We start from the raw sequence: 21,107 nt of genomic DNA, 5'->3' as shown, positions 1-21,107 counted from the left end.
GACCATGGACATGGGCTGTGCCAGATACACCAGCCATGAGCTCCAGATGCAGTATGCAACAATCCAGCACCATGCACCATCTCTCCTGCCCTGAAAGACTGTTATGACAGATGGAGCCTGAAGTCATATACACAGTAAAGGAATGCAGCAGACATTTTAAAAACATTTTACTGGGTCCATAGACTAAGGGAATGATATCTGTGTATTATATCAAAGGATGGGAAGGGGGGTGGTTGTTAATGATGTTGTATTGGATAGTGTGGTACCTGAGAATGACATGAGTGGTATGGAATAAGGGGTGGAGAATGTGCTGGTTTTGGCTGGGATAAAGCTAATTTTCTTCATAGTAGCTGGTACAGAGCTGTGTTTTGGATTTGTGCTGAAAACAGTGTTGATAACCCAGGGACGTTTTCATTACTGCTGAGCAGTGCTTACACAGAGCCAAGGCCTTTTCTGCTTCTCACCCCACCCTACCAGCGAGGAGGCTGGGGGTGCACAAGGAGTTGGGAGGGGACACAGCCGGGACAGCTGACCCCAACTGACCAAAGGGATATTCCATACCATATGACGTTGTACTCTGAATATAACTGGGGAAGCTAGCCAGGAGGCAGGATCGCAGCTCAGGAATTAGCTGAGCATCGGCTTCAGTCAGTCAGAAATTGTGCTGTGCATCACTTGTTTTGTATATTATTATTGTTATTATTTTTTTCTTCTTCTTCCTTTTTCTTCTTTCTCCTCTCCTCCTTCTCCTCTCTTCTTTCTCCTCTCTTCTCCCCCATCCCACTGGCAGGGAGGAGTTAGTGAATAGCTGTGTAAAACCTTGACATTTATAGACAAAACACTGGTACATTCAGCTTCTTAAACATACCATTGGAATAACATTAATAAGCACATTAAGCTTTTATTCTGCTTTGGTTAAATTAGGAAACAAAGTGCTTTGAATGTTTACATGGGGTATGTTCTCACTTCAGGGCCAAAGTGGACCTTCAGGAGGAAAGGCAGTACCACCGAGGCCTGCTAAAGCTGTATCTAAAAAACGGGTAAGATCCACAAATCCACAAGTCTTAAAAAATGTTGTTTTTTTTTTCTCTATCTATGAGATGCAAACTTGATTCAGTTTGAACAATGGCTTGTTTTATGGAATTGGTAACATTCCAATTGATTAAGCAGTAAGGAGTTGCTCTAGATTTCCACTGAGAAGGCAATTACACTAGCAAGTTAGAATAAAAATGGCAGCTAAAACAAAGACAATTTAGGTGTAATGCAATATGAAAAGATTAAAATAAAATGTTTGGGATGTAAATTCCAAAATATAAGCTGACATAGACTGTGAGGAAACTGCCTGCTTGGTTTAGAAAATTCAAAACATAGCCCATATTCACTTCATTAACATAGAAATAGAAATACAAACATTAGAGAAAATAGTGTTAACTTTTTGACTGTAGGCCTCATGATAATGTTTTTACTATCAGGCACATAAATGTTTAGAGTGTCATTCCTCTATAATCTACCTTTCTCTTATTTAGCTCCATTGGCACGGATGGAAGAAGGACAGTTGTACATTAAACAGGCATGGGGACAAACAGCTTTTCACTTTCTTAGGACAAATAGCAGTCTTGTTAAATGTCCTCTTTTGACCCTTTGAAAATAAGAAGTTATTTGCTTTTAAATGAAAAACATAAATAAAAAATGTTAAACCCACAAGACTTTTTATCTGATTCACTAGGGAAAACAGCCACTGAGCTAAGTGCATCAAATTCTGTATGATAAATGTCCTACAAGCAGGTGTTCATGTGGGGAGTGTTAAATCATAAACAACTGTTCTGCCATCACAGTCTCTCGTGTATCAGAGTGCCTGACCTTCCTTACAGCTTGCCTTATTTCAGCTCCCTTGGGGGCAAAAAAAAGGCTGCAGCCTGTGACTTTCCCTAAGTGCCTGGCATATGCAGAATTCTCTATTACGTTCAGCCACTGCATGTTTTTTACAGAGCATTATGCTTTTTACCTTTGTGGAGTTCTGCAGCTAGCAAAGCTTTGCTGGGGCCAGTCTCTGTACCTGCCAAAAGCCTTCACTTATGCCCTAGACTCGTGGGCATCTCCGTATGGCTATAAAGTTTAGCAGACCTGAGAAAACTGTATTTTAAAGAATGATTGACTTATTTTAAATCAACCATTACACATTTCAAACTGAGGGAGAAATTTTGCCTGGAGCAGTTAAACACTTTATTCAGCAACTTTGTGTTCAGGCAGTTTATCTGTAATGACAATTAACTGAAATTCATCCCTGCAGTGATTAATTTCCTGTTAATGACATCGTATCTTGACATCATCCTAAGACCAGCCCAAAGAGAGCAGCTCTCTGTGTTGGGAGAATGCAGACCTCCTGGCCTTTGCAAGAAAATGGTTAACATTCCTCAAGGAGCTGCATCCTGCAGCTTTGTGTCTTGAACTTATTTCTAAGTGTAGTTTATAGAACAGCACATTAGAAGTAGTTGCAGTTCCTTGACTTGTGCCCTTGAGTAGGCCTAGAATATGGCTCATTTTGGTATTATATGGCCAAAGAAACAAGATTGCCAACTTTTAAACTGAAATTGAGTGGAGTTACTTGAGTTTTGTTATTGGAGTTACTCCAGTTTTGTTGTAGGCCAGGAAGTATCTTCAGACAGCAGCTCACTGAACTCTCGTTGGCAGGTGTAGCCATTCAACAATATTCAGATTTGGGCTTGCCATTTGGGGTTATCTGCTCTGCTCAAAGCACAGATGGATGAGGGAATGTTGTTTTGTCCTTCTTGTTTCATGCCTGGAGAGGTGCTGCTTTGGGAGGGAGAAAAACAATCACAGTCTTGGTGCAGTAATAGTATTGTCATTCCTGTGGCAGGATGAAGATGTCTCCACTGAAGCAGGAGAGGGGGTAGATGAATGGGTGGCAGCAAAGACTCTAGTCAAACCCCCAGATCAACTGGAGCTGACTGAAGCTGTGAGTAAAACAGTGCCTGTAGTTGTCATGACGTGTACAAAACTCCATAAGCCAAAGCCTATCTTTTACATGTTTGTTTTAGAGGAAATTCTGCTGGAGTAAAACTCCAGTACTTGCGAAAGCATAGTGTCTGCAGTATAAACTTAAATGGTTTTCAGCAGGAAAACAGGGAGAATGTGCTCTGAAATGCAGTTCTGGGTTTAAGACAATGTAACTTCTTGGAGTTGATCCAAGAGGGGAATGGGACTGGGGCTTCCTTCAGATAAGGAGGACCCCAGATCCAACCCTGAGCTTCCCAGGTGCCTGTGTGTGGTACACAGGACAGGGAGGTGTCCTACAGTTTTATGACCATTTCTTCTCAGCTTGCTTCAGTAGGATTTCAGTCTGTCACCTTCCAACTGCAGGTGCTCTCTCTTCTCACTGTTGTGTAAAACTCTAGCATTGCTCCCTGTCTTCCAGATAGCTTTCAGAGGGAAGCTATACATACTTCCCTCTACTTGGGTAGTGAAAACAGTTAACACTAGTACTGCTTTTTGTTTGCAGTGGTCGATACCTCAAGCACTGCTACTGAGCTTGTTGTTTACTCTCTTTTTGGACAGTGTATGCTTCAAGACACAGGTTGTCTTTCTTGCCCTATAGAATGCAGCTAGCATTTTTCAAGTGCTACCATAGCTTAGATAAGAATTAACATGACAGCTAAAGAATTCCAGAAAGCCCATGGAAATACTATGGTAGGGAGCGGGATGACTGCTCTGGATTCCACTCTGAGCTATCTCGGCTCCAAGCATTTTTCTTGTGGAGGCATTAGCTGCACGTGAGGTATCTGCAGTAAACCGAACATTATAGAACTGAGTGTAAACCTGGTGGGTTTTGTATGCTCTGTGTTGTATTAATAGTGGAGTTTTATTTATGATATTATTTTGTTTCCATTCCAAAGGAATTAAAAGAGGAATTTACACGCATCCTGACAGCTAATAATCCCCATGCTCCCCAGAATATTATCAGATACAGCTTTAAAGTAAGTGTGGCATGACCTGTAAAACCGGGATGAGATTTCTTGCAAGTAACTGTTTTTGTGTTTTCCTTTGATTTCTAACCAGGTAAATTTCCTTTTAACGTGGCTTCATCTTGTTACATATTTACTGCCAAAGGTTCCTAAGGGTTTTTGCAGAGGGTAAAAGTCGAAAAGCATTGATGTATTTATTCAGAAATAGGATATAACAATTACTCAGCAAGATCTGGCACCAAGCACAATTAGTGCAGCTAATCTCAGGCGGGAACTTTTTCTATTCTGTGGTGGTTAGAGGACAAAAGGCAATGCTTTACTTAGTCTGTAAGACAGTTATGCCTCAATATCCTCACATCAAGATTTAGTTGTTTGAATTATAGGAGAGCTCAGAAATGTGCTTTGTGAAATCACTGACAAGAGCTCTATTCCCAGTGAGTAGGAGTGAGCAGTGGAGGGTGCATCAGAGACTGCCAGGAAACACCCAAGAGTCGTACCTTCACATTTGTGTGTGCAGAGCATATGCTGCATTACCCTGGAGCAGCCTCCTCCTGCTAACATGTACAGCTAGCAACACAGGCTGCTGTAGAGGGAGCATGGAATGATGGCTTTGCCTCCCATTCCTCCCTTGGATGCCCCCTGAAAGAAAGGACACAGGGACAGCTCCTCCAGCTCTGGCATTGGATTATCCCCAACCTTAGGAAGGGAATAACCAACCAGGTGAAATATTACGGAGCATGACTCATCTCTGTGCTGCTGTAACTAGTTTGACCAACCATTACATGAGATCACCAGAGAAAGGAAATCAGTCTTGTGTAGCAAATAAGGTCACTTTCTTTTCTATTTGGACTTGATGTTTTCCATATTTATGGGATAGAAACAGGTGATGAATGATCCATATCTTCGAATCATCCACAGTGACTGAAGTGACCTCAATGCTGTGCTGTGATTGCTACAGAAAGCAGTCATATTTTTAAGAAGAAACTATTGAAGCTTCTGGTTCACAGTGGCTTCTGATTGCTTTTAGGTGCAGCTCAAAATCTTAATACACAGTTTGAGCCTAGGTGCGTGCCTGAACTATACAGTGGTCCACACGCAAATGCCAGTCAAGCTACCATCAAATAGCTGAACTAGTACAGTGCTTAAAACCTGGGCATGATGCTACAAGCCTGTACTGTCTCTAGATCAGAACTGCTCTCTATGTATGGTGCTGCTCTTGTGTAGGTACAAAAACTCAGTCAGGGATCTCAGCACAACAGGACATGAGAATCTCTTAGGGAGTGCTGTGTAGTAGAGGTCCCTAGAACTGTGTTTAGACTCAGTTGCTGTGGTAGTGGTGGAGAGCTAGAGGTTTCATGTTCTTGCTTCTTTTTGTTCTATTTTTAATTTATGGCTCTCAGTGTCCTGAGATATGAATACCTGCTGGAAGAAATTCAGAGTAAATATGCCAATAACAAACATATATTTATTGGTATGGATCCTCTTAGCTTTAACAATTTAGGCTACACAGTATTTCTGGTTTAAAATATTTTTTTCCATGCTGATTTTGTTGTTTTTTTCCTCTTATGTAGGAACGAGCATACAAGCCAATAAGCTATGTGGATCAAATGGCCATTCACTTCTCTTTGAATGGAAACATGATACTCAAAGATTCAGATGAAGGCAGACGGCAGAGTATCAAATTAAGCACTGCAGCAAGTAGGTTTATTATCTGAAACCACAATCATTTTCAGCTAGGCACTGGTACCACTTATTCAACATGAGGGAATGATCATGCTTCATCACTATAGAATTGAACAGCTCCTATTTTGGCTTGCATCCTACTCAGGAAACAAAAACAGAAAAAACAACCAGCCAGATATTTGCTACAGTGTAGAAAATGGTGCATGGTTTTCGAGCAATGTGAACACTAACACTGAATATTTCAGAGCTATTTAGTGTCTTTTAAACATCTTCCATTACTATTAGTGGGGCATACATGTCTAAACTCCTTAGCCTGCTTTGAAAGTTTCAGCCATGATTTAAAGTGTTAAAGCAGAAACATTTGGGGGCTGGGTGATTGTTCAGGAAAATATCATATACTTGACCAATTCTTACGCTCTTACCAGGACATCTACTTCTGGACAATGTGACATACAAGATATTGAGCTAGCTGGACCTTTGATCTGAGCTACTATTGCCATTCTTAGGTCTTCAGTCAGAAAGACACCTTAATCAGAGGCCAAAAAGCTCTATTGTTAGTAAACAGTTCTAGGTTTGAATTTTCAGCAGGACAAGATGTGCCTTTTTTTTAGTGATTTTTCTCATATTTCTGCTGTTTGTGAAAGGAGAAGTTGTGTCACAAATAATGTCCTTTCAAGGTGGTAACTGTCAGGCATGGTGGTAACACTGGATAATCTCCTGAGAACAGTTGTTACTTGCAGCTTCTGAGGGCCAGTGCATCTTTTATTTTAGACTTAACAAAATGTGCATGATGATTTGAAGTAGAACAAAGTGCTGAATGGGGTCTTCAATGCCATGAAAGCATGGATTGTTGTTGTTGGAATCTTTTCGTAGATTCCAAACTAGTTTCAAGAAGCTTGATGCACAGCCCACACTCAGGGCTGTGATTGGAATGTAGACATCCCTCAATCTCTAACAAGACTAGTATATTCATTTATATCCATATAAACAAAACCAAACGATGTTATAACTCCTATGTGCCTTGAAAGCATTCCTCATGGCTGTACATAATTGCAGCTGCTTTTGGAGGGCAGAAGGTTCAGAATTGAAGGGATACTCAGAAACAAGCTAGTCAGATCAGAAGTGGATTTCAGAAGTTTGATTTCAGTCGAAATCAGGGGGTTTTTATTTCAGTCCAGCCAGAATTACTGCAGTTTTATTCTAGTAATAACTTTGTCTCCTTTTGTGGCTTTGAATAAACAATCAATGTCCAAACTGGGGATTGGTTACTATGTTGTCTAATGAGAGAGCATTAGAAAAGGATGCATCTGTATATTAATGCTTCAGAAGATAGAAGGACTGCAGAATATTGGATAATACATCCTATTATCCTGGGCTTATTCACTTATCCTTTCTATCATCAGAAAAGGCTCCTGTTGAGACATCTGCAATAACATCTGAAGAGGCAGAGATTAAAGGTGAAGAAAGCACAGAAGATACTCAGGTAATTCTCCATAGTCAGCTGAGACCTATCCATTTTATTTTTAATATGAGATTTGAAATTCCTTTATTATAAAATGAGTTTGCTGAGAAGCTTCTGTGATTGATTCTTTTATGCCTGAGAAGTCTCTGCTGTAGGTGAGATCCTGCAGATTAAACTGAACTGTTGGGGTCCTCCTGCTGTGTTTTTAGTTTGGAGAAGCTATGCAGGGGGATGACAGGTCCCTACACACCAGGTCTGTCTTTATCCAGATATTATATCAATACACAGTGTAATTTGCTGGGATCTGGAATCTTCCTGGACAGTATGTCCATTCCTGAAAGGGAAATGGATGAAAAACAAATTGTGGAGAGGTGAAAGCAGCAGGCATAACTACCTGAAATAAGCACTGGCCTGATTTAAAGGCAGTTGGCTGATCAGGGAGGGAGTGTCCCGTGAGAAGTTTGTTCTTATCCACACAATGTCAGGCCCTGGAATCAAATTCAGACTAGTTTCAGATAAAGCTGACTGTCTAGCAAGGAAATTAAAACACAGGGTAGTGGGACTCTAACAGAGTCTTCTCTGTTAAAAGTCTTCTCTGATAAAATGATCCCCTCATCCATTTTATCAAAGGCAGACATGCTATATTATCCCACTCATGTCAGGCTCTGTTTCTGGTTTTCCGTACTCCTGTTTAGTTACTGTTCCAGATTTCCCTTGTTCTGATAGCTGGAAGTCTCCTAATTTCTGTCTTAAATATTGAATCTTCAATTACAATCTGCTTCACTAGACAGCAGAAATCCAACAGTCTAAGAAGAAATGCTTCTGAAGAAGGAAAGAGATGTCTGTTTCTTTCAGGGTGGACTCACTGCTCTGTTTTATTGCAGCCTGCAGGAGAGGAAGAGGCAGAGCGGTCAGGAACAGCAGAAGTAGCTGATGCAGCAGAGGCGGAAGAGCCTCCTCCTCCAAGTGTGAAGGAGCAGAAGCTTGCAAACCAGTTCAACTTCATTGAGAGAGCTTCAAGGACACTCAACAACCCTATGCGGGTATGCTGCTTCAGTGACTTGGAGGATCTTTCCTTTGGGAGGGCATATGGATCATCTGTGTTTATGTCATATCCTATGATCTCTGTAGATAATATTAGGAGATAAAAACAGTGTTTTACTATGGTAACACATTTGGGGTAATGAAAATGGTGACAGAAAAATTCTTGCCTCATGGAGTCTTGGACAGCCTACAAGAAATTTTGGTGCTACTGTAAATCCTTAAACCTCTACTTGTATATAACGTTTTTCGTGTTTATTTTCTCATCTGAAAAAGCATAGAGCAATGGTTAGGGTAGTAGTTGAAGGCTTGGAATCCATTAATTGAATTTCCTTTTGCCACAGAGTCCCTTTATGGCCCTGTACTTCGATTCTTACCCATGGAACAGGGATATAAGTGCCCCTATGTTAAAAGGGTAAAGGTACTAATGCTTATGTTAAGCATAGGTACTAGAGTAACAGACCTGTGTAAGTATGACACATCTTTACTGCTGCTACATGATACATCTCCCTCCCACTCTGTGCATGCACCTTCCAATCAGTAGAGACCCAAGACCTTATGTTCCTTCCCTAAGCTTTTTGCTGAGCCTGCAGCCATTCCCAGTGAGTATGTCTTCACAGGGCCTCTTGACCAAGCAGTACCAGTGATGTTGGCCTCCAGCTGAGTGCTCAAAAAGGAGCTTTGTGAATCAGTGACACAAGTTTCAGAAAGAAAATTGTCTTGTTTTCCTTGATGCCCTGGAATATGGCTTCCCCAGAAAGCCTGCCTGCCTTCTTGCAGCCATTACACCTAAAGTGAGATCCCTTTACATCTGATGGACCTGGAGAGATCTAAGAGTTACCATGTTGCTGGAGCTACTATCTCCTATCTCTCTCTGCCCACTAGAAGAGATGGAGGATCTCAGGAGAGTTTGTTCAACAGTGCTTACTGCAAAGTCTGAGCTAAGGTTCTGCAACTTTCACAAATCCCTGTGGAGGCCACAAAGTTTGTTATTTCTCTGTCCCTAGATTTGCATATTCTCTTCCCATTGATTTTACTGGGAGAGGCTTGTATGCCTCTGTGTGATTCTGCCTTTGAAAGCAGAATATAGACCTTAAATAGCTGTGAAGTACTCTTGTGTGTTGTACAGGATGTGCAGTTTCCACCTCTGAGACTGCTTCATTTCGGAGGTCAGTGAAATGCTACAGGCAGCTTCTTAAAAATGTCCTGACACAACAGTTTTTTGAAAGAAAATGCTGTTCCATGAAATGAAATTTCACATAAATATAGTCATTTATTTCAGAAAGTTGATGTAAGGGTGTTAAAAATATTATTTGAGTAACATCAAATGAATTGTTTATAGGTTATCATTCAGTTCAACTCTTTTGTTTTGACTGCTGTACCCGAGTGGGTTTTTAATATACAGGTCAAAACATTTCAAATTTGGTAGGACATCATAACTGATACTGTAACCAGTAGCAGAATGTTTCAAATGGTAGAGGTGAAACAAACCATTTCAACTCCTTCATAATCAAGTACTGAAATTAAATATTGTAAGTATTGGAAAAAAGTTAGGTCTTGTGAACCTTCTTTTGGTCCACAAGAAAATCTATTTGTAGCTGCATGATCACCAATAGTGTATGTGCGGTGCGCTGGGAGTCATTTGAGTGTTGAATTAATCGTAAGTCAATATTATTCTAACTACTTGCTATGAGAAGTCTGGACTATGTCACTGCAAAGAGTTTCAGTGCAAAGATTAAATTTCGTTATGCTTTTTCTTTTTTCAGGAAAGAGCATGTCAGTCGGAGCCTACACCTTGTAAGAATTTCTCAGCCACTGCTAACCAGGTATTTCCTTTTCACTTTTAAAGTTTTATAGAGTATATTTAGGAAACTGAGATATGAGAAAGGAAAAACCAAGTTGCTATGTTTGCATTCCTTGCAGTGAAATAAACTCCCACACTGTGGCTTTGGTCCCAGAGTCCCAGAATGGTAGGGGCTGGAAGGGACCTATGGAGATCATCTAGTCTAACCCCCCTCCTAGAGCAGGATAACTTAGAGCAGGTTGCACAGGATGGCGTCCAGGTGGGTTTTGAATCTCTCCAGAGAAGGAGACTCCACAACCTCTCTGGGCAGCCTGTCCCAGGGCTCTGTCACCCTCAGAGTGAAGAAGTTTTTCTTTATGTTCAGATGGAACTTCCCATGTTCCAGTTTGTGCCCATTGCCCCTTGTCCTGTCACTGGGCACCACTGAGAAGAGTCTGGCTCCATCCTCTTGACATCCGCCCTTTAGATATTGATAAGTGTATCTGGTTTAAATCTGAGAGCAAACTAGCGTGGCCCTCTTTTCTGCTAATGGTTTATATTTCTAAGGTCAAGTGTCTCTGTTTAGCTGCTTTGAATTGATCTACTGCTTGCCAGCCACCCCGGCCAGTCTGCTTTAGAGAGTCTTAAACTAGTGAAAATGGGGAAACCACAGTCTGAGAGTGGTTCTGGACTCAGCAAGAGGTGCGCTGCAGCTGAGCTCTGCAGGAACAGGGACACAACTGCAACTGCCTCTTGCAGGCACTGACTTCTCCAGGGAGCCGGCTGTCTTCCATCACTGTGTAGTGGGTGAGCTGGTGATTTAGGAGGAGCTATGATCCAGCATTCAATACCTGGTCAGCTGCAGGACACCTCTATCAGCTGATGCCATTAGAGGCAGGTTCAACAGGCTCTTAAAATACAGGAACAAAATAATGCAAAAGCACTTAGGACATGTCTGTATGCTAGTTCCACTTTGAGCACTGATTTTAGAGCCTGGAGATTTCTGAAGGTCTGGGACTTTACAAGGGTTCATGGAGTTTTTGGGAGTGTTGTTAAGAATTTGATATATGCAACATTGTTTGTTTTACTTTGTCTAAGTTTAGCTGTATACAAAAGCAGTTTCTAAAGCTGAACCCAATGAGAACTACAGCATAATGTAGAAGGCCCACTTTAAGCCTGTTGCAGTAGACTTAGCTCTGGTTTATATAGTGGGAATGTTCCTGCTTATTCATGATGAAAAACTGTTCCACAATTGTTACACGGTATTTTCTCCATCTCTTAAAAATATTTTAAAAAAATATTTTGCATAACATTTTATACATGAAATATGCTATAGCTTTCATTGGAAAGGGAATCCAGCCAATTCTGCTGATTAATTCTCAGAGATATTTATAACATATATTTGTGTTTGTCATTGATGCAAATATTGTTTTGAACCAGTGTACCAATCTGGTATTGAAAACACTGTTCCATTACCAGTGTACCACAGAAACACCCAGAAGAAAGTATAAGGTAATGGCAGCAATTTGAAAAATGCTGTTGTAGGAAAGTGGTAGTAAGGGGAGCAGAAGAGTGTCTGTCAAGCTGAAAACTGTAACCCAGTTTATTCCTGAACTTGAAGTTATAGAGTAAATGGCCTGAGATCTTTCCTCCCTCCAGCTGGACTTTCCTTTTTTTCTGACAATGAGATGAGCTGATATTTAGAGAGAATAGATCTATTTAAGATAATCAATCTGTTTCTAAAATTTCACATGAAATTTTTGAAAACTAAGAGGAAAAGTTTTCCCTTGTTTTCTTTTTATTCTATTGAAAATTTGAGTGGATATGAAATAATATGTTAACATAAGCTCATAATTTCCTCTTCCAATGTTTTCTGTTCTGCTCCTTCTCCTGCTCTTCTCATCACATCTTCTTTGTCCTTTCCCTGATGTTTGGAACATCTTTCCACCTCATTTCTGCCTGAAATTTGCAACACAATGCAGGTTTGTTTGCTAAAGGTTTACACTGCCTTTCTTTATTGCAGTGATCTACTCTATATTTTGTGTTTGAGTCATACTTCCTCTCTTAAGCTGATGTGTCAGAATTAGATTTTTTTTTTTTGCCTTTTGTTTTGTCCTGAAAGTAGTGTACCTGCTTCAGATACAGTACTAGCACTCCAATACTAATGAATAGTTCTTAAGTAGGAAAATTACTTTTGGTTCTACCCAATAGTAGACATTCCTGGCATGTGGCATAGCAGAAGATGTAAAACTGCTCTCAGTTTCCGTTTCATCATATGTTGCAGAGTTGGAGTCCAACATTTAAATTGTGTTAAGCATCTACAATTTAATTTTCCAACACCACATGAGAAATGTCATAAAGCAGATGTGTAATGCATGTTTCCTATTAAACACTGTTAAATTAGCCAAACAGAAAGTCCTACAGAAATGAGACGGAATCAAAGCATCAAGAAGATTGTTGGGAAAGGAAATTGTTAAGAATGCAATAATGTGTTCTTAAAAAGTAAGACATGCCCCATCAAGCTTTAAAAATCATGGGTTTCAATCCTTCACTTTTTGTGCAGCAACCCAGCTGTCTTCAGCTGATTCCAGTGGCAGTGTAACTGTTGTGAGGGCTGTAATGTTTTGTGATGGTGTAGATGGCTGTTTTCTAGAGTATAATCAGGTACTGGTAAAATCCTGCCTCTTGTCTGTCTCTCAGTGGAAGATCTATGATGCCTATGTGGAGGAGCTTCAGAAAATGGAAAGGTCAAAAGAGAAAGAAAAACCAAAAGCTCAGATAGCAAAGAGAGAAGAGGAGGAGAAGAAGAAAGGAAGAAAGTTAACCTCTCTGGAGTCACAGGTATGTTTCATAATGCTGGAAGAAGCCTATTCAGAGTGGTGGTGGATGCATCCATAATGCAAGTTAGGTGAAATTTAGCAACTCATGCTTGCTAGTTGTCTCAATTGGAAAGTAACAAGCCTAAGAAATGTAAAAATTAGTTTTTGCTAGGAACTCTAGTTCCAAAACAGGATTTCCATTTTGCTGTACTTTTTATGGGAATATAAACCAGTGTAAAGCCGTAATTGTGTCTTCAAACCTGATTTCAAGTGAGATTTATGGCTTTCTTTTTTGTGCATTATCATATTTGTGTCTCATTTGTGATTAGCATGTGAGGGATGAAATAATGAAATAAGTAGAGAAACACTGTGTGACTTCTCAAAGAATTCTAAGTGATGCAGAGGTTTTAGGTATAATCTTCCAATGTGAATGGCAAAGAAATTTAGGGTTCATTCAAAATGGTACAAAAGCACTGTAGAGAAATATATTTCATTATTTTTTATTATTTTATTGATAATGTTGTAGAATTATAATTTATATGTTTTCTATTTATATAGATATAAATAGTATATAATCATTTATATAGAAGTTAATAATAATTAATTGAAATTGAAGCCTACATACTTAAAATTGAATAATGATTCTGAAAGGCTTGACCTAATTTGCAGGTGAATCTTTGTTGAATTGTTTATTCATCTAGTTGGAAAATGACGGAAGTGCCTGTTGTGGTTTAACCCAGCATGCAGCTAAAACAACCACACAACTGTTTGCTCCCCCCCCCCCCCCCGCCCCGCAATGGGACGGGGAAGAGAATTGAAAAGACTAAAACTCATTTGAGGTAAAACCAGTTTAATAGGACACAAAAGGAATATAATAATAAAAATAATAATAATGAACATACAAAACAAGTTATGCACAGCACAGTTGCTCACCACATGCTGACTGATGCCCGGCTAGTTCCTGAGCCACGGCACTACACCCTGGCCAGCTGCCCCTGGTTTATATACTGAGCATGATGTCATATGGTATGGAATATCCCTCTGACCAGTTTGGGTCAGCTCTTTTGGCTGTGCCCTCTCCCAGCTTCATGTGCATCTCCTGCGGAAGGCTCATGCCTCCTTGCTGGCAGGGCCTGGGAAGCTGAAAAGTCCTTGACTTCATTGTAAACACTGCTTAGCAACAACGAATCATTAGTATGTGATCAACATTATTCTCATCCTAAATCCAAAACACAACATTAAACCAGCTACTAGGAAGAAAATTAACTCTATCCCAGCTGAAAACAGGACAGTATCCACCCCTTATTCTATACCACGTATGTCTTGCCCAGGTCCCACACTTTCCAATACATCTCAATTAATGACCACCACTTTTCCTGTCTTTTGATATATACACACAGATATCATTCCTTCAGTCTATGAGCCATCCCTCTGAAATGTCTGTTGAGTTCATTTAGGCCATGACATTGGGCTCCATCTGTCATAACAGTCCCTCAGGGCAGGAGAAGTGGTGTGCGGTGTTGGATTGTTGCATGCTGAAGCCAGTTCTGGTTCTATCAGTGCTGCACTTTGCTCAGTTTCATCAAAGTTAATTTTCATTAATGTGGGTGGTTCTCACTATAATACCATTGATATAGCATATAACCAGCATAGAAGTGATTATATACAGTATTATATAGCAATTAACATCATACAATTTAAGTAATTGGCTATTCTCAACCCAATTCAGATCCCCTTGAGGTATACATCATATTTCCCCATCCTTCTGCATTACCCAAGTGCACCCAGGTCCTTGAGCAAAAGCAATCCCATGAGTGGGTTTGCCTTTGCCCAAGGCAAGAGTAACCCAGACTGTCTTCCTCAACACATTTTTCATGTGCGCTGTTGGGACTTTATCCCCTTCTATAGTATGTAAAAGTTTTGATTGGACAGGGCTAGCTTGATTGGCGTTACTGCCAATGAGTTGACATACAACGATGGTGCACTCCGTACAAACTTCTGCCACATGGGTGGTGTGCATGGGACTTCATCAGGATCTGTGGGTACCTGTGTGTTGTTCAGGTCGTAATAAATCACCTCCATCATGACTAGTTCCTTCAGGTACTGGATACCTCCTTCAATGGTGGTCCGCTTGCCTGGGTGACATCTTCCTTGAAAGGATGCCTTTCGTTCACACCCAACAAGAGCCGCCTCCAGAGGCTGAGGGTTTGTTTCTTTTTCCCAATTGCCTTGTTGATGCCCCCTTCCCTAGACAGGTATCCCAGCTGCTTGGCCTCCCTACCCTCTAATTCCAGGCTACCGGCCCCATTATCCCAGCATTGGAGCAGCCAAGTAATTATGTGCTTACCTGGAAGGCAGCTGAAATCTTTTCAGATATCTCACAGCTCACGCAAGGACAGGGATCATCAGGTGACTGATTACCGCTGGTTCTGCCTCTTCCTTCTCCTGTTCTTGTGATGGCCCCGCTTTGTCATTCTTTACTAAACGAGCTGAGTTTTGTGTCCATTTCTTCTTGTGTGTAGGGGCAACTGATGCTGGCAGGGGTTGGTTCTCGGTTTCAGACACAGCGCCTGTTGCTGGGGTTGGAGTAGCCACAGTGTCTCTTGTGGGGGTTTAAGTAGCTGCAGTGCCTGTCGATCTGTTTTCCCTGTCTTCTTCCTGAGGGTGCTGCCTAGTATTGAACAGTGTTTGGCAGATACTTGGCAGGGCCCAGCACAGTGCTCTAAGTTGTGCCTCCTTGAAATAGCCATGACTTTTTTTTTTTTTTCCCAAATATTGTATCACTGTATCAGGGTCCTGTGGTTGTTCAGGAGTCAAGTTCCAAAACGTTGGAGGTGAGAACTTCTCTAGATACCTGCCCATATTCTCCCATGTGGATGCCACCCATGTCTATCCTGCCTTGGGTGGTCTTCTTTAATACTTGTTTAACCCCTGAAACACATTCAGGAGGCACAGCAATAGGAGCATGCTGGTTTGAACATCCCAAGGATACTCAAAATTCTCAAGAACTGTTGTAACTGGCCTGGAGGAGAAGGGGAAGGTGAAAGAGTGGGGGAAAGTGTCCCCCCCCTTGTCTCCCCCATAGATTGGTTCTCCTAGGAGAAAAGGTAAAGAGTGTAATTATTAATAGTTTCCGCAAGGCTACTGAAGTACGGAGATGACAGCAATGCTGAGTACAAATACTAGATTAGTCTCACAAACAGTAATTTTATCATATCATAACCGAGCGTTACACAGTACAATGGTAACCAGTGTTTGAAGTGCTATGCCATGGTTAGTAACTGCACAGCATGGTGATACCTCAGTTGTGGTGATGTGATCATCCCAAGAGGAGGTCAGCCACTCCGAGTCCTATGGAGGAGCAGAGTGAATGGCAAGGGGTGCTAAACTGGAGTACCCTATATTAGTCTGGCTTCTTAGAGTAGCAGGTATCATAACTCCTGCCAAGCTCCAAGCTGGTGGTGTGATCTTTTTGTGAGGGTGATACTGACTCCAAATCCAGGCTGCTCTGTCAGGAGTAGCCTAGGAGCACCTTGCAGGGATGCCACAGTCCATTCCTCTAAAGTAACAATATCTCCATCTTAAAAGCGTGATCCCATTTCAAGCACTGAGAATACAATACAGCAACCCTGAAAGATTTTCATGTTCCAGAATGCTTTCAGGGAGTTCAGGAAGTTTCTATTAGGGTTTAACAGAGTTTGATCTATACAGAATTGTGGGTGGTTTTTTTCCCCCCCAGTCTAAGTTAAACTGTTTAGAAGGCAAACTGAAATAATTTCTCTAATGACTGGAGCAAAATGCACTGAGAACTATAATACAGAAACATGGAAGTCAGTTCTTAGCTTGCCCCTAGAGTAGGTGTAGATATATCAACGCAACTAAGATATATCTATGTAATAGAAGCTGGCTCCTGAAACTGGCTTTCACTTTCATACCATATGGGTGATTCAACTGTAGAGGATTTGGCTGGTTTAGCTTCCCCAGCAGCACTGTGCCATCAAAAGCCTTATTGTATAAACAGACTAGGAACGTGTTCTGACAGGCTTCTTCCTGTGAATTGTGTCACTGAAATTCACAGTCCTTTCAAAAGTAATAAACCTTTCACCTGAGTATGTTTTGGAGAATTAAGCCTGAAGTCAGCGGTACAATTATGGGCTTAAAGGGTGGACTGCTTAAAGCTGATAATGAAAATGAAATAAAATTTCTACTAATTAAACCATATTGTAAAAAACCTGCTGCATGCTCCACTGACAACAACGGAAGTTGAAATCCAGGCACCAATGATCCCTCCCTTTGGTGCTTTGCTTTTCACTCCTAGCACTTTCCAGGGGGCTTGCAGGGAAGCCAGAAAGTCATTACACTGCAAAAGTGAAAGGCAAAGCTTCTTTATGCAGAGCCATTGTCCCAAATTGAGGCCTTCTGCAAGGCTGGTGGACCATCTTGAAGTACATGAAATACCTGCTGAATTTTCCAGTCATTAACTGGAAAAATGCAACCTGAATTAATCCAAGGCTAAAATCAGGCTTACAACGGGCATTACATCTAGTTATGTGTAGGTTTATGGAAATTCAAGGTTGACGGCATCAGAATCTGTGCTTCTGGGCTCAATTTAGTAAATGGAGAAGTGGGTTTTGTGGTGCTTCAAACTCACAGGTTACATGTTTTGGACCAGAAGTGGTAATTGAAATAGAGCTTTTTCCAGCTAAACACTTTCTGAGGACGTACTGCCTTTGATCATTGCTGAAGGGCAACTGTGGAACATCAAGCAGGAGATGTGGCTGATCTGGATCAAGGATTGAAGCAGCAATTGATTTCCACCATTGTTTCTGTCAGGCTAGGTAGAGCTGCAGCTGGAGATGATGGCAGGGGTCAGATGATGATTTGAAAACATAAAAGATGAAAAGAAAGAGAAAACAGTACTGGTACTGAATAAAAGGTCAAGAGAACAGATGACTGGGAGAAGAAGAACATGATCCATGGAAGAATATGGGAGAAGAGGGAAGGGAATGATTATCCTGGTTTCGGCTGAGACAGAGTTAATTTTCTTTCTAGTAGCCCGTATAGTGCTGTGTTTTGGATTTAGTATGAGAATAATGTGGGTAACACACTGATGTTTTTAGTTGTTGCGAGGTAGTTGTTGTGTCTACACTAGGTCAAGGACTTTTCAGCTTCTCATGCCCTGCCAGGTGCACAAGAAGCTGGGAGACCACAGCTGACCCAGACTGGCCAAAGGGATATTCCCTACCATGTAACGTCATGCGCTGTATATAACTGTGCAAGCTAGCCGGGAGGCATATTTGCTGCTCGGAAACAGACTGGACATCAGATTATATTTTTTTTTTTCCTTTCACAGGGAGTGAGCAATTGCATTTGTGCATCACTTCTATTGTTGTTGTTGTTGTTATTGTTACTATTATTCTCTTCTTTTGTTATCCTATTAAACTGTCTTTATCTGAACCCACAAGGTTTTTTTTCCATTCTCCTCCCCATCCCCTTGGGGTGGGGAGGGTTGAGCAAGCTGCTGTGTGATGCTTAGTTACGCGCTGGGGTTAAACCATGACAACAATATCAAGAAGAGTATGAGTGAATAAAAGTTGGGAGGACAGAAAGCATTTGACTGGAGACTGTGATGAGGGAATCTTGGAAATCTCTCCACATGTCCATCACTCAGACGGATCTGGAGAGAAGAGATGTGCTACATCCAAGAGCAGTGATACCACATTTGAAACTTTTCCTCAGTTTTCAATAATGGCAGCAAACAGAACATGGAAAACAGAATACTGAAGAGGAATGATACAAAATTTTTTGAGCTGAAAATAGTTGGAAGCGGAGAGAACTAGACAGAAGTGTTGTATCTGCTTGTCCTGTTCTTACTGTTCCTGAGCCATCTGCTTATGGCTCTGATTGCAGAGAGGATCCTGGCCCAGACATACTTTTGGTCTGTTCCAGTACGACCCTCCTCATGTTGTTGTGTGAGTGTAGAAATGAAGTATCTGAGGAAGAAACAAAATGCAGAGAGCTTAATGCAATTATGTTGATGCAGGCTAGCTGCTCTCACCCTACAATGACAAGGCATGAAATCACAAGTCTGATAGTAAGGATTTTTAATGAATCTATCTAAAGAGGGGTGGAGCTATGTAATTGGAGTATGAAAAGTATATATTATATGTAAGAGGGGTAAAAATTGTTCCATTAGTCTGACCTTTAACAGTATATGAAGCAATAGAATGAATATGGAGGGAAAGAATAGAGAATTGGGGGTAAATATGAAATGGAATAAAATAGTACATGTTTACCAAAGGTAGGCTGTGTCCAAATAATCTCATCTCTTTCTTTGATAAGAGAAAAGTTGTGGTTTCCCTTAGCAAGGAAATTATAATAAAGATAATCTAGCTGCAATTCTGTAATGCTATTGCTATAGTGCCTTTAGGAAACGATTAGATAAACCAGAAATGTTGTTATTAGTATAGATTGGGAGGGACCAGTGGAGAGGAAGATTCTGCATTTTGGAGTATCAAAGCAATCTTTGATAAGGTAAGGGCTTAAAGTTTGAAATGACAGGGAGAAACGTGAGTGTATTGGTTGGTGAGTTGTGATATGGCTATGAGAAGACAAGTACATTGCTGGAATATATTGTGTGAAGGATAGCAGAGAAATACTATTTCTGTTATGTAAGGCAGGGTGATACCTTATCTGGGGTAGTACAGGGATATATGATTTTGATCACCCCTTTTCAAAGATTATAGATTGCAAACATGCATAGATAGGGAAAATACTAGAAATGGAAAGCTTGAATACAAGAGACTAAAAAATCTTAGCATATTTATCTGCTAATGCAAAGGTAGAGAGGGAATCTGAGGTAGATAACAGAGAGGGAGAAGAATTACTAAGGCAGAGGATAGTGTTGACAGAAATACAGATGGATGTGAACCAGTTAGGAATATGTTAAAGCTGGAACTTACTGCACTGGAACAGTCTCTAATCTCCCCTGAAGCAGAAGTGGTTGAACTTTTATGTGCTTGCATTCATTAACGGGCAGTCGGTGAACCCTGTGAAATCAGGCCTTTGAGTCTTCACAAAACCATTGATGGATGACTTTGAATCCTCGTCAAATCTACTCTGAGAGCTGTCCCAGCTCAGGGGAAATCCTGGGTCACACAGCCCTCTGCAGTCCCAGAGACCTCAAAAGGTCTCACTTTTGGATCGCTACTTATAGGATCTCCAAATGATTGGCTTTGGTCAGTATTCTCCATTCTGGCCACAACTCTTGCTGAATCGTTCTGGTGGCCCAGGTACGGCCAGAGTGCCTGACGCCCAAGCCACTGCACTTGCATTCAAGATAAGCATAATGGGGGTTATCGTGAGATCTCAGAGTGGCCCAGGGTCTGCACCACCACAGGTAGGGTTTGTCTTCTGGATATGCAAATATACACCAGCAGAAGCCTTTTTTCTTGCTTCAGTTTACTGGAGTTACCCATCGCAACTGGCCAGCTGCTGAGTGGCAAATATGAAGCAATTAGTGTTAATGAATAGTAGAGCAAGACCAAGACATTTATTTTCTAAGTACCAGGCCATTATCCATCTTACATATGATTCCGTTAACATTATTGCTGTTCTAAAAATAATTTATGCACAGAAATAAACAAAATTAATTTGTCAGCTGGTGAGCTCTTACTACATTTGGCTAGCTAGCCCAGAGTTTGCCTGCAACAAAAAATGAGTTTCAAACAGATCTTTAAAAAAAAAAAAAGCATAAATTAGGCTTATCACTTCCACTGAAGATTTATTTCAGTAACATACAGAATAAATCAAACATGAATTGGGACAGGATCCAATGAGAAAATAACATACCCTGGTCCAGTTTAATGCCAAAAATGTAGTTATTCATGGCTGCATTGCTAACAGCATAGTTACCTAACAGGAAAGCTTAAAGATCTTTTGATTCATCTGGAGAGTTTCCTTCATTGCAGGAAAAATTCCATTGAATAATACATTGTTTCTGTATTTAGAAAGTTTTTTGTTTAAAGCCTGCTTTCTGCTGACAAAAAAAAAAAAAAAAAAAAAAAAAGAAGTATATAGATGAGGCAGGATCTAGCATTTGTCTTTGAGAACACATAAGTAACCCTTATCTTCTGTTCCTCAGTCCAGAATGATGTCCCGAGTTGGAAATTCAGAATGCTTGCAGTGCAAGTTTCCTTGGATGTGTAAGAGCTGTGATCTTGCTCGTGTCTGTAGGGTACAGCACTGCCATTCTTCCCCAGCTCCTTCCAGGAGCAGTTGCATGTTAAAACAGAAGAGAGATTTTTGCCTGCATAATAGGTGAATGGAAGATAGCC

At 40.8% G+C, this 21,107-nt stretch overlaps 1 protein-coding gene across 3 annotated transcripts in view; it reads left to right on the top strand.

Moving 5' to 3' along the window:
- DNAI1 (dynein axonemal intermediate chain 1) overlaps positions 1-21,107 on the top strand; it is a 161,753-nt gene that overhangs the window by 16,589 nt on the left and 124,057 nt on the right. For 2 of the 3 annotated variants that reach the window (XM_075739582.1, XM_075739585.1), the window contains exons 2-9: positions 972-1,040; positions 2,879-2,977; positions 3,915-3,995; positions 5,555-5,681; positions 7,070-7,149; positions 8,013-8,171; positions 9,936-9,995; positions 12,653-12,793. In XM_075739582.1, the coding sequence (XP_075595697.1) occupies positions 972-1,040; positions 2,879-2,977; positions 3,915-3,995; positions 5,555-5,681; positions 7,070-7,149; positions 8,013-8,171; positions 9,936-9,995; positions 12,653-12,793 (816 nt within the window). The remainder of the gene's footprint in view (positions 1-971; positions 1,041-2,878; positions 2,978-3,914; positions 3,996-5,554; positions 5,682-7,069; positions 7,150-8,012; positions 8,172-9,935; positions 9,996-12,652; positions 12,794-21,107) is intronic. The other variant, XM_075739584.1, reaches the window with a different exon arrangement.

The sequence above is a fragment of the Balearica regulorum genome, chromosome Z (genome assembly GCF_011004875.1).
Source record: "Balearica regulorum gibbericeps isolate bBalReg1 chromosome Z, bBalReg1.pri, whole genome shotgun sequence".
NCBI lineage: Eukaryota > Metazoa > Chordata > Aves > Gruiformes > Gruidae > Balearica > Balearica regulorum.
Note: the sequence above shows the minus strand (reverse complement) of the source record. Positions and strands in the feature narration are given on the sequence as shown.